At 33.9% G+C, this 16001-nt stretch overlaps 2 protein-coding genes across 4 annotated transcripts; one reads left to right on the top strand and one right to left on the bottom strand.

The window, feature by feature from the left end:
- The first annotated feature begins 291 nt into the window (after positions 1–291).
- LOC105763102 (actin-related protein 2/3 complex subunit 2A) lies at positions 292–7159 on the top strand. Of its 2 annotated transcripts, none has more exons than XM_052625771.1 (10): positions 292–523; positions 1403–1469; positions 1646–1853; positions 2849–3018; positions 3276–3356; positions 3441–3573; positions 3661–3752; positions 6530–6586; positions 6749–6820; positions 6906–7159. In XM_052625771.1, the coding sequence occupies exons 1-10, from the start codon at positions 462–464 to the stop codon at positions 6942–6944; spliced, it is 981 nt and encodes a 326-aa protein (XP_052481731.1). In that variant the 5' UTR covers positions 292–461; the 3' UTR covers positions 6945–7159. The 2 variants fall into 2 exon arrangements, with proteins under 2 accessions (XP_052481731.1, XP_012436642.1); XM_012581188.2 differs by having other exon boundaries at positions 293–523; positions 3279–3356.
- Positions 7160–11587: 4428 nt separating this feature from the next.
- LOC105763100 (transcription factor GTE1) lies at positions 11588–15717 on the bottom strand. 2 transcript variants are annotated; one of them, XM_012581179.2, is made up of 9 exons: positions 15594–15717; positions 15361–15453; positions 14746–14961; positions 13912–13989; positions 13427–13651; positions 13171–13269; positions 12994–13052; positions 12219–12369; positions 11588–12099 (listed from the first exon to the last, which is right to left on the bottom strand). In XM_012581179.2, exons 2-9 carry the CDS (start codon positions 15451–15453, stop codon positions 11896–11898), a joined length of 1125 nt encoding a protein of 374 aa, XP_012436633.1. In that variant the 5' UTR covers positions 15594–15717; the 3' UTR covers positions 11588–11895. The 2 variants fall into 2 exon arrangements, with proteins under 2 accessions (XP_012436633.1, XP_012436635.1); XM_012581181.2 differs by having other exon boundaries at positions 15361–15477; positions 15594–15662.
- Between the last annotated feature and the right edge of the window lie 284 nt (positions 15718–16001).

Genomic DNA, 16001 nt, shown 5'->3' with positions numbered 1-16001 from the left:
TAATTAAATCAAAAAAATTAAAGGCATATTTTGATCTTAGGCCCTTGTCCTTGTTCAATTAAAATATTTTTACCTAACTTACACGATTGGGTTTCGGGTCCTGACAAGTAAAAAATTAACATCTTCAGCCAAAGGTACTACCACATAGATAAACAATGTTAAAAGTTCAGTACCAAAATCAATTTTTCCAAAATTCAGGTACCAAATTAGAATGTTTGCCAAATTTCAGTAGCAAGTCTGTGATTATCGCTTTAATTTATTTCTAACTTATTCTTTTAAGAGAAGTATTTTACGGGTGATTTGATCCTCCGTCCGGAAAAAGCCTCTTCCAAAGTAAAAACACTGCAATAGAAGCAACAGATCCCGGCTCTAAACGATAATTGGCACCGAAAGGAAGGAGCCGGAGAGATAGTTCGATTTTGGTCTTGTTTGTCCTTTTCGATCGACGGAGAAAGAAATCGATGATACTTTTACAGTCCCATTCACGATTCCTTCTCCAGACTTTGCTGAATCGAATTCAGAAGTACTTTTTCCTTCGTTTTCTTTTCTTTTAATCCGATAAGTATAAGCTTTTATCATTTGATTTGATTTCTTTTATTTTACTTCTTTAATTACATCTTAGTTCTTGTATGTATTTGATGTTTGAAAGACATGTTGGGAATTCGAGCAGAGTCAGGTCAAGGATTCCAACTACATTTCTAATTCATAGATGTATTTTTCATTCTTTACAACCTTCTCTTATGAGTTTGATGGTTCCTTTCCTAATCAATCTTCCATTGCTCGTCTCATTTTTTTTAACTAGTACTGTTACTTTTAAATACCTGACCTCCTACCCTACGCTTTGGTATGCCAGAGATGTATCATCTCCACTGACGATACTATCATCAAATATAGCCCTTCTTTAAAATTTTGTAGCTTAAGTTTTCCCAGAATTAGTGTTTTTTTTAAAGTTTATATTTATTAATAGTAATTAACATGAAATATACAAACTCCCATTCAAAACTGTAATAAATATCTAAATTAGAGTAATATGTGGTCAAGATCAGTATACAGGATTGTTAACTATTAGACTAACAATAGATCATCAAGAACAATTGGATACGGTTAGAATTTTCAAATGTGTTTAAGCTCTAGGGTTTTTTGTGTTTTACGGTTTAGTAATATGTTAAAGGTGTGGACCAAGTTGGAACTATGCCTACTCTTTTATGCCAAGCATGCTGTCCATGATGTGCTGTGCTTTAATATTTGTATTTCAATTATACATCCTGGTGTTGAGTGTACAAACATTCTTATTTATTTTGGGTGTAAAAACTGAATAATTTTCAGGCTACCTGGACCTTTTCTGCTTATTGTTTACACTTTCTTTCTCAGCTTGCTGATTTCTCTCATGTCGCTTTTGCAGTCTTGAAAAGTGTATTGAACTAGACCATCACTGGGTTGAATTTGATGATGTTCGTTACCATGTTCAGGTGATTTAGAAGCTTTTTCGTTGTTACACCTATGTAAAAGAAATTGAGTGATTGTATTATGAATTATTCATACTCATGTATTTCGTTTTGCTCCTCTGGGCTCTCTGAACTTATAGTTAAGGTACAAAAGCCACTGTAATTATATTATGCTCATGTAATTTGCAAATGATATGCAGGTGTCAATGAAGAATCCCCATATTCTACTGCTTTCATTATCATTACCTACCCCACCTCTGGAAACTGTTTTCGTTGGTGGACTTCCATTTGGAGCCATAGAAGCTATTAAAGCAGCTTATGGTGTAATCGTGCAAATTCTTGATCCTCCAAGGGATGGCTTCAATCTGACATTGAAACTGAATTTGTCCAAACTTCCTCAAGATGAAGGTCAACAAGTTCATTTTCTTAGGTCATTATGAGCTTGCACGGTTATATGACAAAGTATTGGCATCAGCATGTTGAAAATTCCTGTCCTTGATTAAAAATGACTTAAGGAACTAGTATTTGGAGTACATTAATGCGTCTAAGGTTCTTTATTATTTGATAAGACATTTTCTTAATTTTTCTGTGCTTAATTCTCTTGGTTTTAAGCTTGGATTTTAGTAAGTACTGTTATACCTGTAGTTGAAAGGTAGAAGATTCCTAGGTGAGAACTCATAGCTATAAGTATATATATGTACACACACCCCTTTTCCAGAACACAATAGTAGCGTTAGGTTAAGAGATCAATCATATTTTGTAGCATGCTTGTACTAAGTAGCTTCCATGTCAAATAGGATGGTTCTCTGATAGTTTCAGATGCATATGCAACGTAAATCATACCCGTATAAGAAAGGGTGCTTGTCATAGAAAATAATGATAATCTGACCAGTGACCAAGGGGGTCAGTGTCATAACAAATAGAATCAGCTTACTGCATTTAAAGTGTGCTCCAAAAACTGAAATTGTGTAGTGTTCTCTTATTGCTTGCACTGGCTGGGCTTATTGCCCCATCTAGTTTAGGAACAAGACAGCGGTTACAAATGAACAGCTAAAGTGGAACAAGACAGCAGTTAAAAATGAATTACAAGCATTACTAGATTAAATTTTGAGTTATTTTATTTTATTTTATTTTTTAAAAATTAAAAAAGAAATATTTGGGCCTTTCTGTTACAAAAGGAAAGGATGGGTGTATGCCGTTCAATTTGTGGCCGGGGGAGGATAACAAAAAGTGATCTCTATCTATTATTTAGCTTGTTTTGTGGTTAATCAGGATTGAGGGCTTAAATATCCATCTTGGCTGACTTTCACCGGAAAACTCTAATGAGTTTAGCTTATACTTGTCTCCTTGGTCTGCGTCATTCTTGTTCTTGTGTGACAGTTTCAACTTTTTATATCCTGCAGATCAGCGACATACTCTTTTGGTAAAGATTGCATCTGTTAGAGAAGTGGTATTAGGGGCCCCTTTAAGAGTAATCCTAAAACACCTTGCTTCAAGAACTGTTGCTCCTGATATAGATCAGTTTGTTGCCCTTGTGCATCGGCCAAATGAGTCCTTCTTCCTTGTTCCTCAGGTATAGTTTCAAGTGACTAGCCTGATTTAAGTTTTAATGATGGACACAAATTTGTAAGTTCATGTTATATTTCATTCTCTTATTATCTGTCCTGCAGTTTAGATTTATTTGTTATGCTTCAGATGGTCTGTCTCTCTCTTTTCTTTTATACAATTAATTGTTTGATTGTTTTGGGTCGAAGGTGCAAATGTGTCTACCTCATGTATGAGTGACTGTGGATGCATTCTTGTTTAACTGGGTAGAAAATTATAATTTAGCAGGCAGAGAAGGTGACGGTGGTGTTTCCAATGAGATTCAAGGACTCGATAGACACTGTTTTGGCAACCTCCTTCCTCCAGGTACGGTAAGAGGGTGCAACTATTGTATGCAGATCTTATGGTTATTTTTCTTGTTTCCCTCTCAAATGTTTCATCATCTTTCAGGAATTCATGGAGTCAAGGCGTACAGCTGGGTTGAGTAATGCACCTCCGTGTTTGTGGTCTCAAACTCCACCGCTGGAACTGAAGGGAGTAACTGATGATGCATTATCAGCAAATGCAGGCTTTGTAACTTTTGGTAATATCAGAAGATTAGAGTTTTGTTTTTTTCCACTTGTAGTTCTGTTGCCAATATGACAAACTCTGTTATGTGTAATAAATGCAGTTATTTTACCACGCCATGTGGAAGGCAGAAAATTGGACCGTACTGTGTGGAATTTATCAACATTTCATGCATATGTGAATTATCACGTTAAGGTTAGTTTTATTTTGTTTAACTTTCTTTGTTCCATTAGCGCTTTGAAATTTGAGAAACAATTAAGTCAAGAACTTGTAACCTAATTGTTATATTTATGACTGAGAAGTTCATTTAATAGTCATTAGTCTGGGTTCTAAATTGCCTTTGAAAAATTAATGTTAGTTATTATAAACAGAAGAATGTAACATTCATTTTTATTTGTATTCTTTTACTCGTACAGTCAACCCTCTCTATAACAGCCTCATTTGTCTGCCCAGATTTTGTCTGTTATAGAGAGGTGGCTGTTGTGATAATCGTTGCAAGCTTACCATAGAATTCATATCGTGAATTTCCATCAAATAAAGAAAGTGAGAATTATGTTCAAAAAAGTAAGAAAGTAGGAATCAAATCAACAAAATTAAAAGACGTATAACAAGTGCATGTCTTATTGCTTTTATGCATCTTTTATTTTACATTCTTTCACATGATTAATTATAAAGTTCATAAATCTAACAAGTTAAATTAATCATTACGAGTTATCAAATTAAATTAATTAATTTATCATGAGTTACTAAATTCAAGTAATCAATCTATAAGTTTATGATGTTCCAAATTTATAGTAGAATATTTAATTAGGGAACTTAATAGTTTCTTGAATTGTTATCTTTAATTCCACTCGTTGAATATTGTTTTCATTTAATAAAATATGACTAATAGGTTTCTTCGTGTGAAGTTTCATTTTTTATTGAAATAATATTTTAGTTAAGATCATTTTCATTTAATAAATGATAAATAATAGTTTTTATATGAAATAACTATAAATTTACTTAAAAATTTAGACCATATGCTGTTATAAAGAACTTATTTAATAAAGAACATACTTCATAACTATGAATGTTGCTGTCATAAGTGAAAAGCTGTTATAGAGTTTTAAAATAAAACATAAAGAATCGGTTCTTTTAGGAACTTGGATGTTATAGCGAAATGTTGTTATAACAGGCTGTTGTTATAGAGAGAGCTGACTGTATATGTTTTTGTACTTTGTTATTGTCGAAAGGATATAGTATAGAGTGAATGAATGATACATCCAAAGCTCATTTATGTTCCATCCAAACCACCGTTATCTTCTATTGGCATTTTTTCTTTACAAATATTCCATTTGGCGAATAATATTGTCTTAGCTGCAAAGGTATCACCTCTTTAGTACCTTGACAAATAGAAAGGTGATCAATCATGTGTTTATTTGTTCCATTGTTGATTGATTTGAGTGTCTGCTATAGCTGCTAGTAAACCAGTTGGATGAAGCAGTTGGGTTGTGAGGTTGCAAATATTTTTAGGTTGATATGGCTATTTGCATTTCCGAAAGCAGTAGATTTTGGAAGAATTTAAAGGGTTGCCTCTCTGCATAGGGAACCTTGGTGGTGAAGGAAGTACCATAAGGTTACATAGGTGTAGAAATGAAGAAATCTGGACAAGTACAAAGAACAACATTGGAAAGAGAGAGGTTAAGAAGACGGTTGACATGCTGTATGAAATTCTTTTTAGGGATTTTGTGTGCAATTGAACGAGGAGGGAGAATGATATGTGTGTGTGTATGTTTAAAAAGGTGAGAGAAAAGAGGACACATGTTCAAATAGGTTGCAGTTAAATATTAGAGTTGAGAAAAGTGCTTGTTCCTGAGAAGGCTGTTAAAGACAGAAAATTGTTTCAAAAAGTTGTCTGATAACAAATTATTGGTGCAATTTGAAAGAAAATAGACATCATACTTTTTGGTGGATTCAACTTAATACTTATAATGTAACAGTTGCTTGGCTAACTGCTATGTCTGTAGCAGTTCTAATCCTGTGTAAGGGACTCGTCAAGGTACAACTGAGTATGTTTCTATTGTTATAGGTTGGTACCAATGATCAATTTCGAACTCATATTTGCACTGGTAATAGGTGAATTTGCTGAAGATGTGCTTTCTGCTGATGAAATAGCACCTGTTGGATGAGAAACTCAAGAACTGTATGGTTTTTTGCTCTTGGTCTAAACAGACTTATGAATGTAAATTTTAGTACAAGCAGCAGTAGAGATGGAGTTTTAGAGAGAATATGAAGTGAGCAACTTGAGTTTCTTCACTCAGTTGTCCAAAAAGAAAGGAGAGTTCATAATGATGTCAATCATGGGATTTAAGGAGGATGTCTGATATGATGCAGTCTTTAGAGAGGTTATTCCTGGCACACACTTTAACTGATATTAAAATAAATACTCATAAGATCAGCAAATTTGTAGAGGACATGGTGTCAGGCAACTGATATCGGTATAAGCACAAATTAAGTAGGATATGGCATGCAAGGAAATAAAGTGTAGAAAGGATTGCATGAAGGAAAAGATTGAACTCATGCCTATCGAGAACTAATTTGGAGTATATTTTCCCTATTCAGAAGATATAACTTAATAGAACATACCAAGTCAAGAGAGGGGCGGAAAGAGTGAAAAGGGTAGGACTCTGTTTTACTGAAACTACTAATAGTGTGGTTTTCAATGCCCGAAAAGGAAAAGGGAACCTGAGTTTAAAAAGGATAATAGTATAATATAATCACCAATTTCTTTTTGTAATCTGTTATGGCTTTTTTCTTATATTTCAAATTGCATAGTAACTATCTACACTACCTGGTTATATCATTTTAATTTGTTATTAACAGGAGTTAAAAAGGAGCATCATGCATTTGTGCATTTTTAACGTTCTGACATTGCTGCATGATTAGGCACTTGTGTGATATTTGATTTATATGACTGCCATTCTGTTCCTCAGTGCTCAGAAGGGTTTATGCACAGCCGGATGCGGCGGCGTGTGGAGTCACTTATTCAGGTAGTATCATCTTTTACTTGATAATGATTGCGTGAATAGCATGTGCAGTTTGATGGTGGTTCCATAAGATCCATTTTGCTGCTAGCTTTCTTGCTAATATGTTTTGAAAATTTTGCCTTTGACAGCATTACTGTTGGTTTGAATGTATATTTTGTCATGCAGGCTCTGAATTGTGCCAAACCAGATCAGGAGAAGACCAAGAAAACACCACAAACAAGATCTTTCAAACGTCTGGTATGTGATGTAAATGCTAAAGTAGATATTTAACAAGATGGAATTGGCTGATGCTAAATAAGAAAAGAAATACGGTTGGTTGCAGAATCTCAAGGACAGTCGAACCAATTCAAGTAGTTCATAAATGTGCTAGCTGTTGATATGCCCTTGTCGTTCGTACCAAGAATAGAAGTAGGTGGACTGCCTTCTTGAGTGAAAAATGATGGTATGAAATTATTCTATCCGATTTTTTTTGTGAATGTGGATACTAACTCTACTTTTGAATAGGAATCCTCGAAAGTTTGAGTTCGCTTTGGTTTATTTCGGATAACATTTGATATCTGAATTCTCTTTTACTTATGTGGATACTCAAATCCATTATCTGCTTACATTATTCTTAAATATTTAAAAAAAAATTATATTTTGACCCGAAGTTTTTCCTAATTCAAATTTGGATGAAATAATTTAGGGTGTGGAATTCGATTTCCAATATTTAATCCACTGCAGTCTTTAATAGGAAAACATTGGGTCAATGAGCCTCTTGTTGAATTAACACTGTTTCACAAATGATTAGAAAGAAACGATATAGCTTTATCTGATAACAACTAAATTCCAAACAATGAGGGATTCATACGGTTGAATGAAAGATTTTAATCCAATCTATTACAACCAATAAATCGACATCCTTTGACATATTATCATATAACCTAAAACTACATCCTGTCACGCCTCTTATACTAACACAAAAATAAGACATTTTGATCTATTCATTCTGACACACAACACTACTCCTTGGTGCACTCAATCCTTATCATGTTCCAAATTTTCTGCTACTGTTTCGAGTCTTAAAGTAATTATAATGAGTTGTGGTCGGATTTTTATGAAGATCGTGGATGTGAAAATATGAAAAAGGACTATATTAAAAATTTTAAAAAGTATGATGACTAAAGTGTAAAATGACCAATTAGAGAAATAGTGGAGTGATAAGTTACGACTAAATTAAATAAAATAAAAAGTACAGAGATTAAATTATAAAATTTTCATTTTGGCCAAAAAAGATTAAAGTGTAAATTTTGGATAATATTATGGACCCTTGTGGTGTTATGTGAAGTTATAATGTGTTAAATGTCACATTTAGTAATTATAAAGTGAAGTGACATGAGAAAGGGACTAAAAGTGCAAATACATTAAAAGATATTTTAGGCCTTCCAAGAGTATTATAATGATAGTTTTAGAATTTATTTTTAAAACATGATCTTTCTTTCCTTTGACCATTAAATGAAAAAAAAAGAAGGAAAGGAATAAAATATGAAAGCATTCATCTTTCTTTCCTTTTGTTACGTCCCTCTCCATGAAGAAAAGAAAGATTTCTCCTCATCTCTTCCTTCACTTTCTCAAATTCAACAAAAAAATCTTCACTACCCAAGTTGTTTTCTTGTTAAAATTTTGTAGAAAATCAATTTCTAAACTTAGTTCCACCATCATTTTCATCATTAGAAGCAAGGGTTTTTAAGAGCTGGAAATAGAATGCTTGAGTTAGTGTGAAAAAGTGAAGAATAAAGAACGGGTACCTATAGTGCAAGTGATAGTGAGGAAACTTTGATTTGGTTGTAGATGACCCTTTCGACTTAAGTGCATATATATGGTAAAACGAATTGTGACAAGAACCATTAGACTTGTGTCAGTAAAGATAAACAATGGGTATTGGCAGACCTGGGATGGTAAATTTCACAAATAGAAAGACTAGTGAAGCAAGCTATAACGATTTGAGTGGACTTCAAGGTGTATTCTTGCCCAAAAATGAACCAAACATGTGCTCTAGAAGTTGATTCCCCAAAAAGGACAGATTGATTGAGGGGATAATTGCTCAGAGTAACTTTGGAGGCTGGAAATCAATCCTTTCTTCATCATTGATTTGGGTATTTATAGGAAAAGTTCCTTGTCTATTCGTGTGATGTGGGAAGTTTCTAAGAAGAAAGTTATCCTCGTCTACTGCATGAAGGACATATATCATGAGGCCTATTCCGTTATTCATTCAATCAATACGAGGTTGTTATGCTTAGATGACCCCCGTAACCTTGAAATAGTGTTCACACTTGAAGAGCATTCACACTTAAAAAGTGGGTGGGTGGCCCTTTCTAAAAGTAGCGAACAGTCAAGAGCGTAGGATGTTGATGCTTCCTTAAGCAAAGCGGGTGGTTAGGCAAAGCATAGTTTCAGATGAAGTCAACAAAGCGGTCAATGCTACTTCTAGTGTTGACATGTGTCCAGATGGCAGAGGGATATAACAATAGACCCCCTCAAGTCGAACGAGAGGTTATAAAATAGCCTTCCATGAGACATGATCTTGATCAAGTATTTGATGATGGGAAATAACTTGCCTTGCTCTCAGACGCATGAGGAGAGACATACTGAAGGTAATAAAATTGTGTCGATCGCACTACCCTAGGCTCTTATGGCCTAGGATTACATGGGGAGTGTAACATTAGTATAATAATAGTAGGAGAAATCATTTGTAAAAGAATAGTGATAATTGATCTTTTATTGACAAATCGGACAATATATCATACATATAACACATTACTTAAAAGGAAGAACGTAATAGTAGAATAAGTAGATCACAAGTAAAATTTACAGAAAGAGTTAAAATAACGACCGATATGAGAAAGGAATAAAAGATGAGAGCCTTCATCTTTCTTTCCCTTTACGTGGTCCCCCTCTATGGAAAAAGAGAAAGATTTCTTTCTCATCTCTTTCTTCTCTCTTTCAAATTAAAAAAAAAAAACAACTGCACTACCCATATTGTTTTCTTGTTAAAACTTTGTAGACTAGTTCTATCATCATATTCATCATTAGAAGAAAGTGTTTTCATGAATTAGACAGAGAAAGCTTTAGTTAGTGTGAGAAAATTAAGAATAAGGTAAGAAAGTGCATTTTTGTCATCTTTAATATGATTATTCAAGGTTACTTGTTAGGATTTCTACATGAACATGATTTTTGGGTATCATGTGTGATATGTATTATGAAGGAAACGAAATTGATAAGTGGATGGTGAAGCTTTTGGCTAGTGAGTGTAAAGGGAATTAGTGATATTGCTCTTCCAACGGAAAGTAAGTTTTAAAGGATCCATCCTTACATTGTTTGAATTAAAATTGATTACTCTTAGAGGTTAAATGGCTAAATGCTAAAATGGAATTAAATATTAATAATCAATATTAAATGAAATAGTTTAGTGGAAATGAGAATAGAAACAATTATAAGTATGCCATGATCTTGGACCAAAAATGTAGATTGTGAGTCTTATTGTGTTTTGATAAGTAGTGAGTAATAAATTGATTTGAATCATGGTAAATGACAATTTTAAAAAGTTCATTAATTTGTAAAGTAAGAGTAAGTTATGATATTTAATGAAACATTCTATGTTTTGGTGTAAAAATGTGAAAAAGGGTATTAATACTTTGAACAGTATAATAATAAGAATTTGGAAAATAAAACATTTTATGGGATATAAATGTAATGGTAAATTGCAATAATGGAATGATTTGTAGCTCGTGGAGCTTTTGTGAATTCATATTATGAAATGTTAAACTTATGTTAAATTAGCGTAATATGACATAATTGTTCATATTACAAAACCCCATATTGAACATAAGTGCGAACTCTTAAATTAAAATGTGAATGATTGTCCAATGAATGCTTATTTATGAGATGAAATGTGGATACCACCTTGAGATGTATCAAGTGGAAATGTGTAAGCATAAGTGTGATGATGCGTGTGTGTAAGATTGTCTTATAAATGAAATTGATTTGTTAATTAAACTTTGCCGTAGAAACTTAGAAAAGTAGTTACGATAGCATGCTCATATGTATTAGATATAGAGTTCTGTTTATGGGCTTGGAGTTTTATTTTGGCATGAACTTTGTTTGACCAGGAGTTTTATACTTATTGGTGTTATGTGGAGTTCTAGGGCTATATGATGATACTTGAAGTTCTGATATGTTACCCCTTGGTCGGGTATACTATTTGGACCACTGGGGCACACACCACCTCTTTAGAGGTCCTCATGATATTTGGAGTTTTGTTGCATTTGGGCTTCGCACATATTACGTACACTTTCTGTTAGCCTTTGGGCCTTGCATTCATGAGCAATTTCTAAAGCTTTCGGGCTTAATGTTTCGATGCCCTCGGTGCTGTGGAGGTTAGCACTTGGTGGTCTTTGATGTTTGGATGTATCATGAGTATTCAAGTTTCCTTCTACTAGTATTTACCAAGGGCTGAATGTCATAAAAGAATGGAAATTCTAATAGGTTATAAAACATAACTACACATGAGATGCAATAAATTCTAAGGATTAAAAATGACTTGTTATAATGCTTCCAAAACATGAGTTATCATTGAATCACTAGGCTATATGGAATTGAGAAAATGAATAATGAATCATGTAGATTAATCTAGTTAAAGGAAATGGACTTATGAAAGGTATGAAATGAGAATGTTAGACCATCCCCCTTCATAAAGTTTAATTATATTGTAAATTGGTAATGAGAGAGCAAAGCCCTAATGTGGATTAACCCTTATAAGACCTCAAGGTAAGTAGAGCATCTTAGTAAACATTTATGCTTAACGCATCGTTAGTCCAAGCTTGTAGATTGATTGCGGATCATGTCGGGAGATTTCATCACCTTTGCAAAACTTGAAGAGTACTGTATAAACATAAATAATTCAAAAGACAAGGCAGTGAGGCATCTAATAAAATAATTCAAAAGGCAGTGAGGCATAGAAAGATATAAACAAAAATAAATGCATTGTATATAAAGCACGGACATGCCTGGCAGTGTCGCTATGTCATATGGTACCTGTATTATGTGTCGGCGTTCGTCAATGTCATTATTTACCCTTCAATAATAAGACAAAAAATTTACAAGGTTCTGTAATCAAAATCTATCTATGGACCTTTACATAGTCGTAACGAGTTCTGCCACCATCATAACTCCGATTCTAACAACTACACATTTAAGAATAATATTCAGCATCTGGGCAACTTCACCGGTTTAAGGACAAAACCAGTATAATACTAGCCTGCAACAGTGCTTGCTCATGAGTTAGGAGAGAGCTTCCTATTCCTCTTTATGGCATTCTTTGTAAGCGCGTCAGATATCTCTCTTCTTCTTTTCGAGTTGCTCTTGATGGTATTCTCATTATTGTTTATGTTGTTGCAGACCACAGCTTCAGAGCACTTTCCAGCAAGTTTTAGTTTATCTTGAACAAAAACCTTCAATCTCCACAACGTTAATTCACTCTGTGCAGTCAAAACAATGGGGGATACACCTTAGCAGCTGCTTTGCAGCCTTACACGGACATAGTTATCTATATAGAAAATATGAATTATTAGACTCATTACCGGACCAAAGCAATTACCTGGGCATCTATATCAAGATCAACCTCTTGTGCTGTTGGTTGAAAGCCTGGATTGTTCTCAGCAACTATCTCTAGAGCCTTACCAAGATCTTCCGGCGACAATCGGGTGAGAGCTGTCCCAAGTTTCTTTTTCTCTTCAGTCGACATTTTTCTATATGATAGTCCATAATCAGTATTTTTAACTAAAGGTCTCAGAAGAATTAAAAATACAAACTCAAATGACAGGCATATAAACATAGACAGAAACAAAGTGCAAGTAATACTTTAGACATATTTATTTACAATGGAATTAGCCCAACCAAAATGTTATTCTGTTTATGGCCAATAACCTAAATGTGATCTTTATTTTATCAACAAATGTCAGAATCTTGGCACCTCTACCAAAAACATGATAAATGGACCATCATTTACCACGAAACGATATAAAGAAATGAGAGACCAATGGCTGGTTGAAAATGAAAGACTTGACTCTCACCATACTTCACTAAAATGCAATTAAGAACTAAATACTGATGATGTGAAGATTTGGTTGAAGGTTATATAGAAGATTAACTCTCTCTCTCTATATATATTTACATCTTTGTCCAAAGCAATATAAAAAGCTACAGACTAGTAATTACTAGTTGCAAACAAATGGTTGTTCTCAAATTCATGACAACAAACTACCATATGTCCATCTGATACAGCTCTCACCCTGATGCAAACCAATTGATAGTATTCATAAATTTGTGCCAAACGCACCAAACTCCATACAATTACATATCTTTAACCATACCTGCATTTCTGAATGACTATCTGTCTGAGTTTCTCCAATTGCAAATCAACGTCACAAAGCTGAAAGAATTGACAAATCTATTTGTTCAGAGTTGATGGATGAGGATTGGTTTAAAAACAAAAGGGGAAATAAATCCAATTTATATTTCATATGCAAGAGGCTACTTATTTTACAGACTTCATTGCTCAACTCTTTGGCCATGTTAGCATGAACTGCCTCTTGTGCCAGCTTCACATCTAGCTCTGCTTTTGCTTCCTCCTCAACCTGTCTTTTCTCCTGCAAGTAACCTCAAGCAAGTGAACTGACACAACTTGCCTGAAGCAGGATGATTCTAGAGCCTCCAGCTAAAAACACAAAAGACTACTGAAAACAAGTCTAATAAATCATCAACCATTTACCAGTTGAAGTTCATCATACCCAGATAAACGCTTACCTCTTCAGCAACTTTAGGCAAAAGTTGCAGCCACTTCTCCTCAAATTTTTCCAATAAAGTTTTGGCCATTATATGGACATCATGTCTTTCATCATTGTATTTCATGGCATTTTTAAAAACCAACCTAACATCAGAATAAATTTCGCGTACATTCTTGTACCCAGTACCATCCTTAGCTTCCATCTTGCTTTTTATTGTACCAAAGTCCATAGGCTTCTGAACAATCTAAAATGCACAACCATATGATGCATCAGTTAAAGCATACATGTTAAAGTATAAATAAATTAAACAATCAAAATTTAAGAAGTATGGATGAGTTAGTGGTCTACATGAGCAAGCATGTGCTTAAGAAAAAAAATTAGCACAGCATATTTCTAAAGCACAGAAAAGAGTCTCAAATATAAAGACCAATAAAAACAGAAAATATGTCTTCTTATACATGAGAAAGCCAGTCAGAAAATATTGAAACAATCAATAAGCTTTACCTCATAATAGTCATGCAAACCAAGACCTTCAACATCAACCGGATGCATAAAGGGATGTGCCCATTTGTGCTGAGTGATCTGACAAACAGCAAGTATAATTAAAAATTAATTAGATTGTGACTAAGAACCAGCTCTGCTGTTAAAGAAAACTAATATTTAAAATGAGAAATGAGAATTAAGAGGGGGGTGGGGGGTGAAGCCTTAAATTTTTATAAATAAATTTTGAAATCACCTAGATGATATTGGCAAAAAGAATGATTGCTAGAGTATAGAGTTCAGTACAAGGACAAATTTTGAGTGTGTGGATAAATGCAATAACTGTAATCCAACAAACTGGCAAAGATTTCCCCTAAAAGCAGAAAAAATATTAAGAAAAGAGAGAGCGTAGAAGAATAATGACAAAGAATCAAGCTCTAGCATAACCTGCCCACTTAAAGGGAAAAACTTCCAAGAAAACATTTGCCATGTCAACCATCTGTAATAGAAGTTTATATACCAGATAAATAAAAGCTGCAGCTACTATTCATGTAAAAAGTCCCTGATTAAACTCACTAAGGTACTATTTATGTAAAATGATCCCTGATTAAAAAACCAAGCTAACGTCTTATTAACATTCTTTGAGAATATTCTAATACGAACTTTGTTTTCTTTGCCTAGTCTAGGTATCGAATTAATAATCTTTAATCAGAAAACACAAAAGAAAAAAAAAATCAGATGAACGAAATCTATAAGAAAGAAACTAGGAGGAATAGATAGGCTTTCAAAATAGAAGGTGAAACCAGACAATATGATTGATACCTCTGAAGAAAATTTCAAAATAGAAATTATGCTTACCTGACGTAAAATTGTGGCAAATTGGCGCATAAGTTCCTGCATTCTCTTCAGAGCAGCAGCTTCTCTTTGTGATGCTTCTTGCTGCTGCTTTTCAAGGCCAGTAAGCTGTTTTTCCTTGACTTTTTCCTTAAAAGCTGAAGCAGATTTGGTAATAGTCAACTCCATATTATCTGTAGTCAAGTAGAACTGCTCGACATCGTTAACTCTTTGCTCGAGCTGCAAGTTCAATATGGTTCCAATCAATAATGTAAAGATGTAAGTATATGTGCAAGCTGCAAAATGCAGGACTTATTAAGTGTTTGGAAACGTTACCAGAGGGATAATATCAAGAAAAACAAAAAGCTGCTAAAACTTAAATGAATAAATAAAAGCTGATCATAAATTTATGGTGTAGTATAATATACTTCAGACAATTACAACGAAATTTGACATGCATTATGAGTTGTATTTAGGTACTAGCTCCCAGTTTTCCATTTTGAATTTAGCTTACATTAAATACCAGAATGACAAATCTAAAGAAAGAATAATAATTGAACATCTGTAGCTGTACAGAAGCCCTGGGGTGCAAATTAGAAATTAAAAAGAAGGGGAAATAATTTGGGGCGGGGAGTTTACCCGACTGACAGTGGTGGAAATTTCATCAACGCATCGTCCTAAATCCTCCACTTCTGAATCAGGGCCAAAACCTTCAACCTTCACTGCTTCCATCTGTGATTCCATTTGCATGGATTGCTAGGGTTACATAAATATATACATAAAGATTCTTTTGGATATATATACATAAATACATGCGAAGCAGAAAAGCCTTAAGAAAGTTAGCGGGAATAATTAGGTTAGCATAGCCTTACCCGGCCGCAGTTACAGAGGCTGAGACATGAAGATATTCTGCTGCTTCTGGTTCCGGGCAGTGTTAGACTTTAGAGAGCCCCAGAAACAAATTTTGGGCTCTCATTTCTAATTTATCCTAAGCCCATTCAACTTCTATTTTGGACCGCTTTTATCTTATATTTTTCCCTCTCTTTTTTTTTCTTTTTAATCCCACTCCCTACTCATTCCAAAATTTAACTTTCCCACTCTAAAATCAAATTTTGATAATTAAAATTAAAATTTTAATTTTTTATTTCGTAAAATAAATCAAAAGTAACACATCAATTACAAAGGGAGTGTTCGATAAATAGAGTTTTGAATCTTTTTTAACTGATTTGGGCACAAATGAAGGATTAGGTAGTCAAACCCTCTAATTGTAGTGTTTGGTG

Source organism: Gossypium raimondii, chromosome 12, assembly GCF_025698545.1.
Source record: "Gossypium raimondii isolate GPD5lz chromosome 12, ASM2569854v1, whole genome shotgun sequence".
In the NCBI taxonomy this organism is placed as follows: Eukaryota; Viridiplantae; Streptophyta; class Magnoliopsida; order Malvales; family Malvaceae; genus Gossypium; species Gossypium raimondii.
This window is presented reverse-complemented; position numbering and strand designations above follow the sequence as displayed.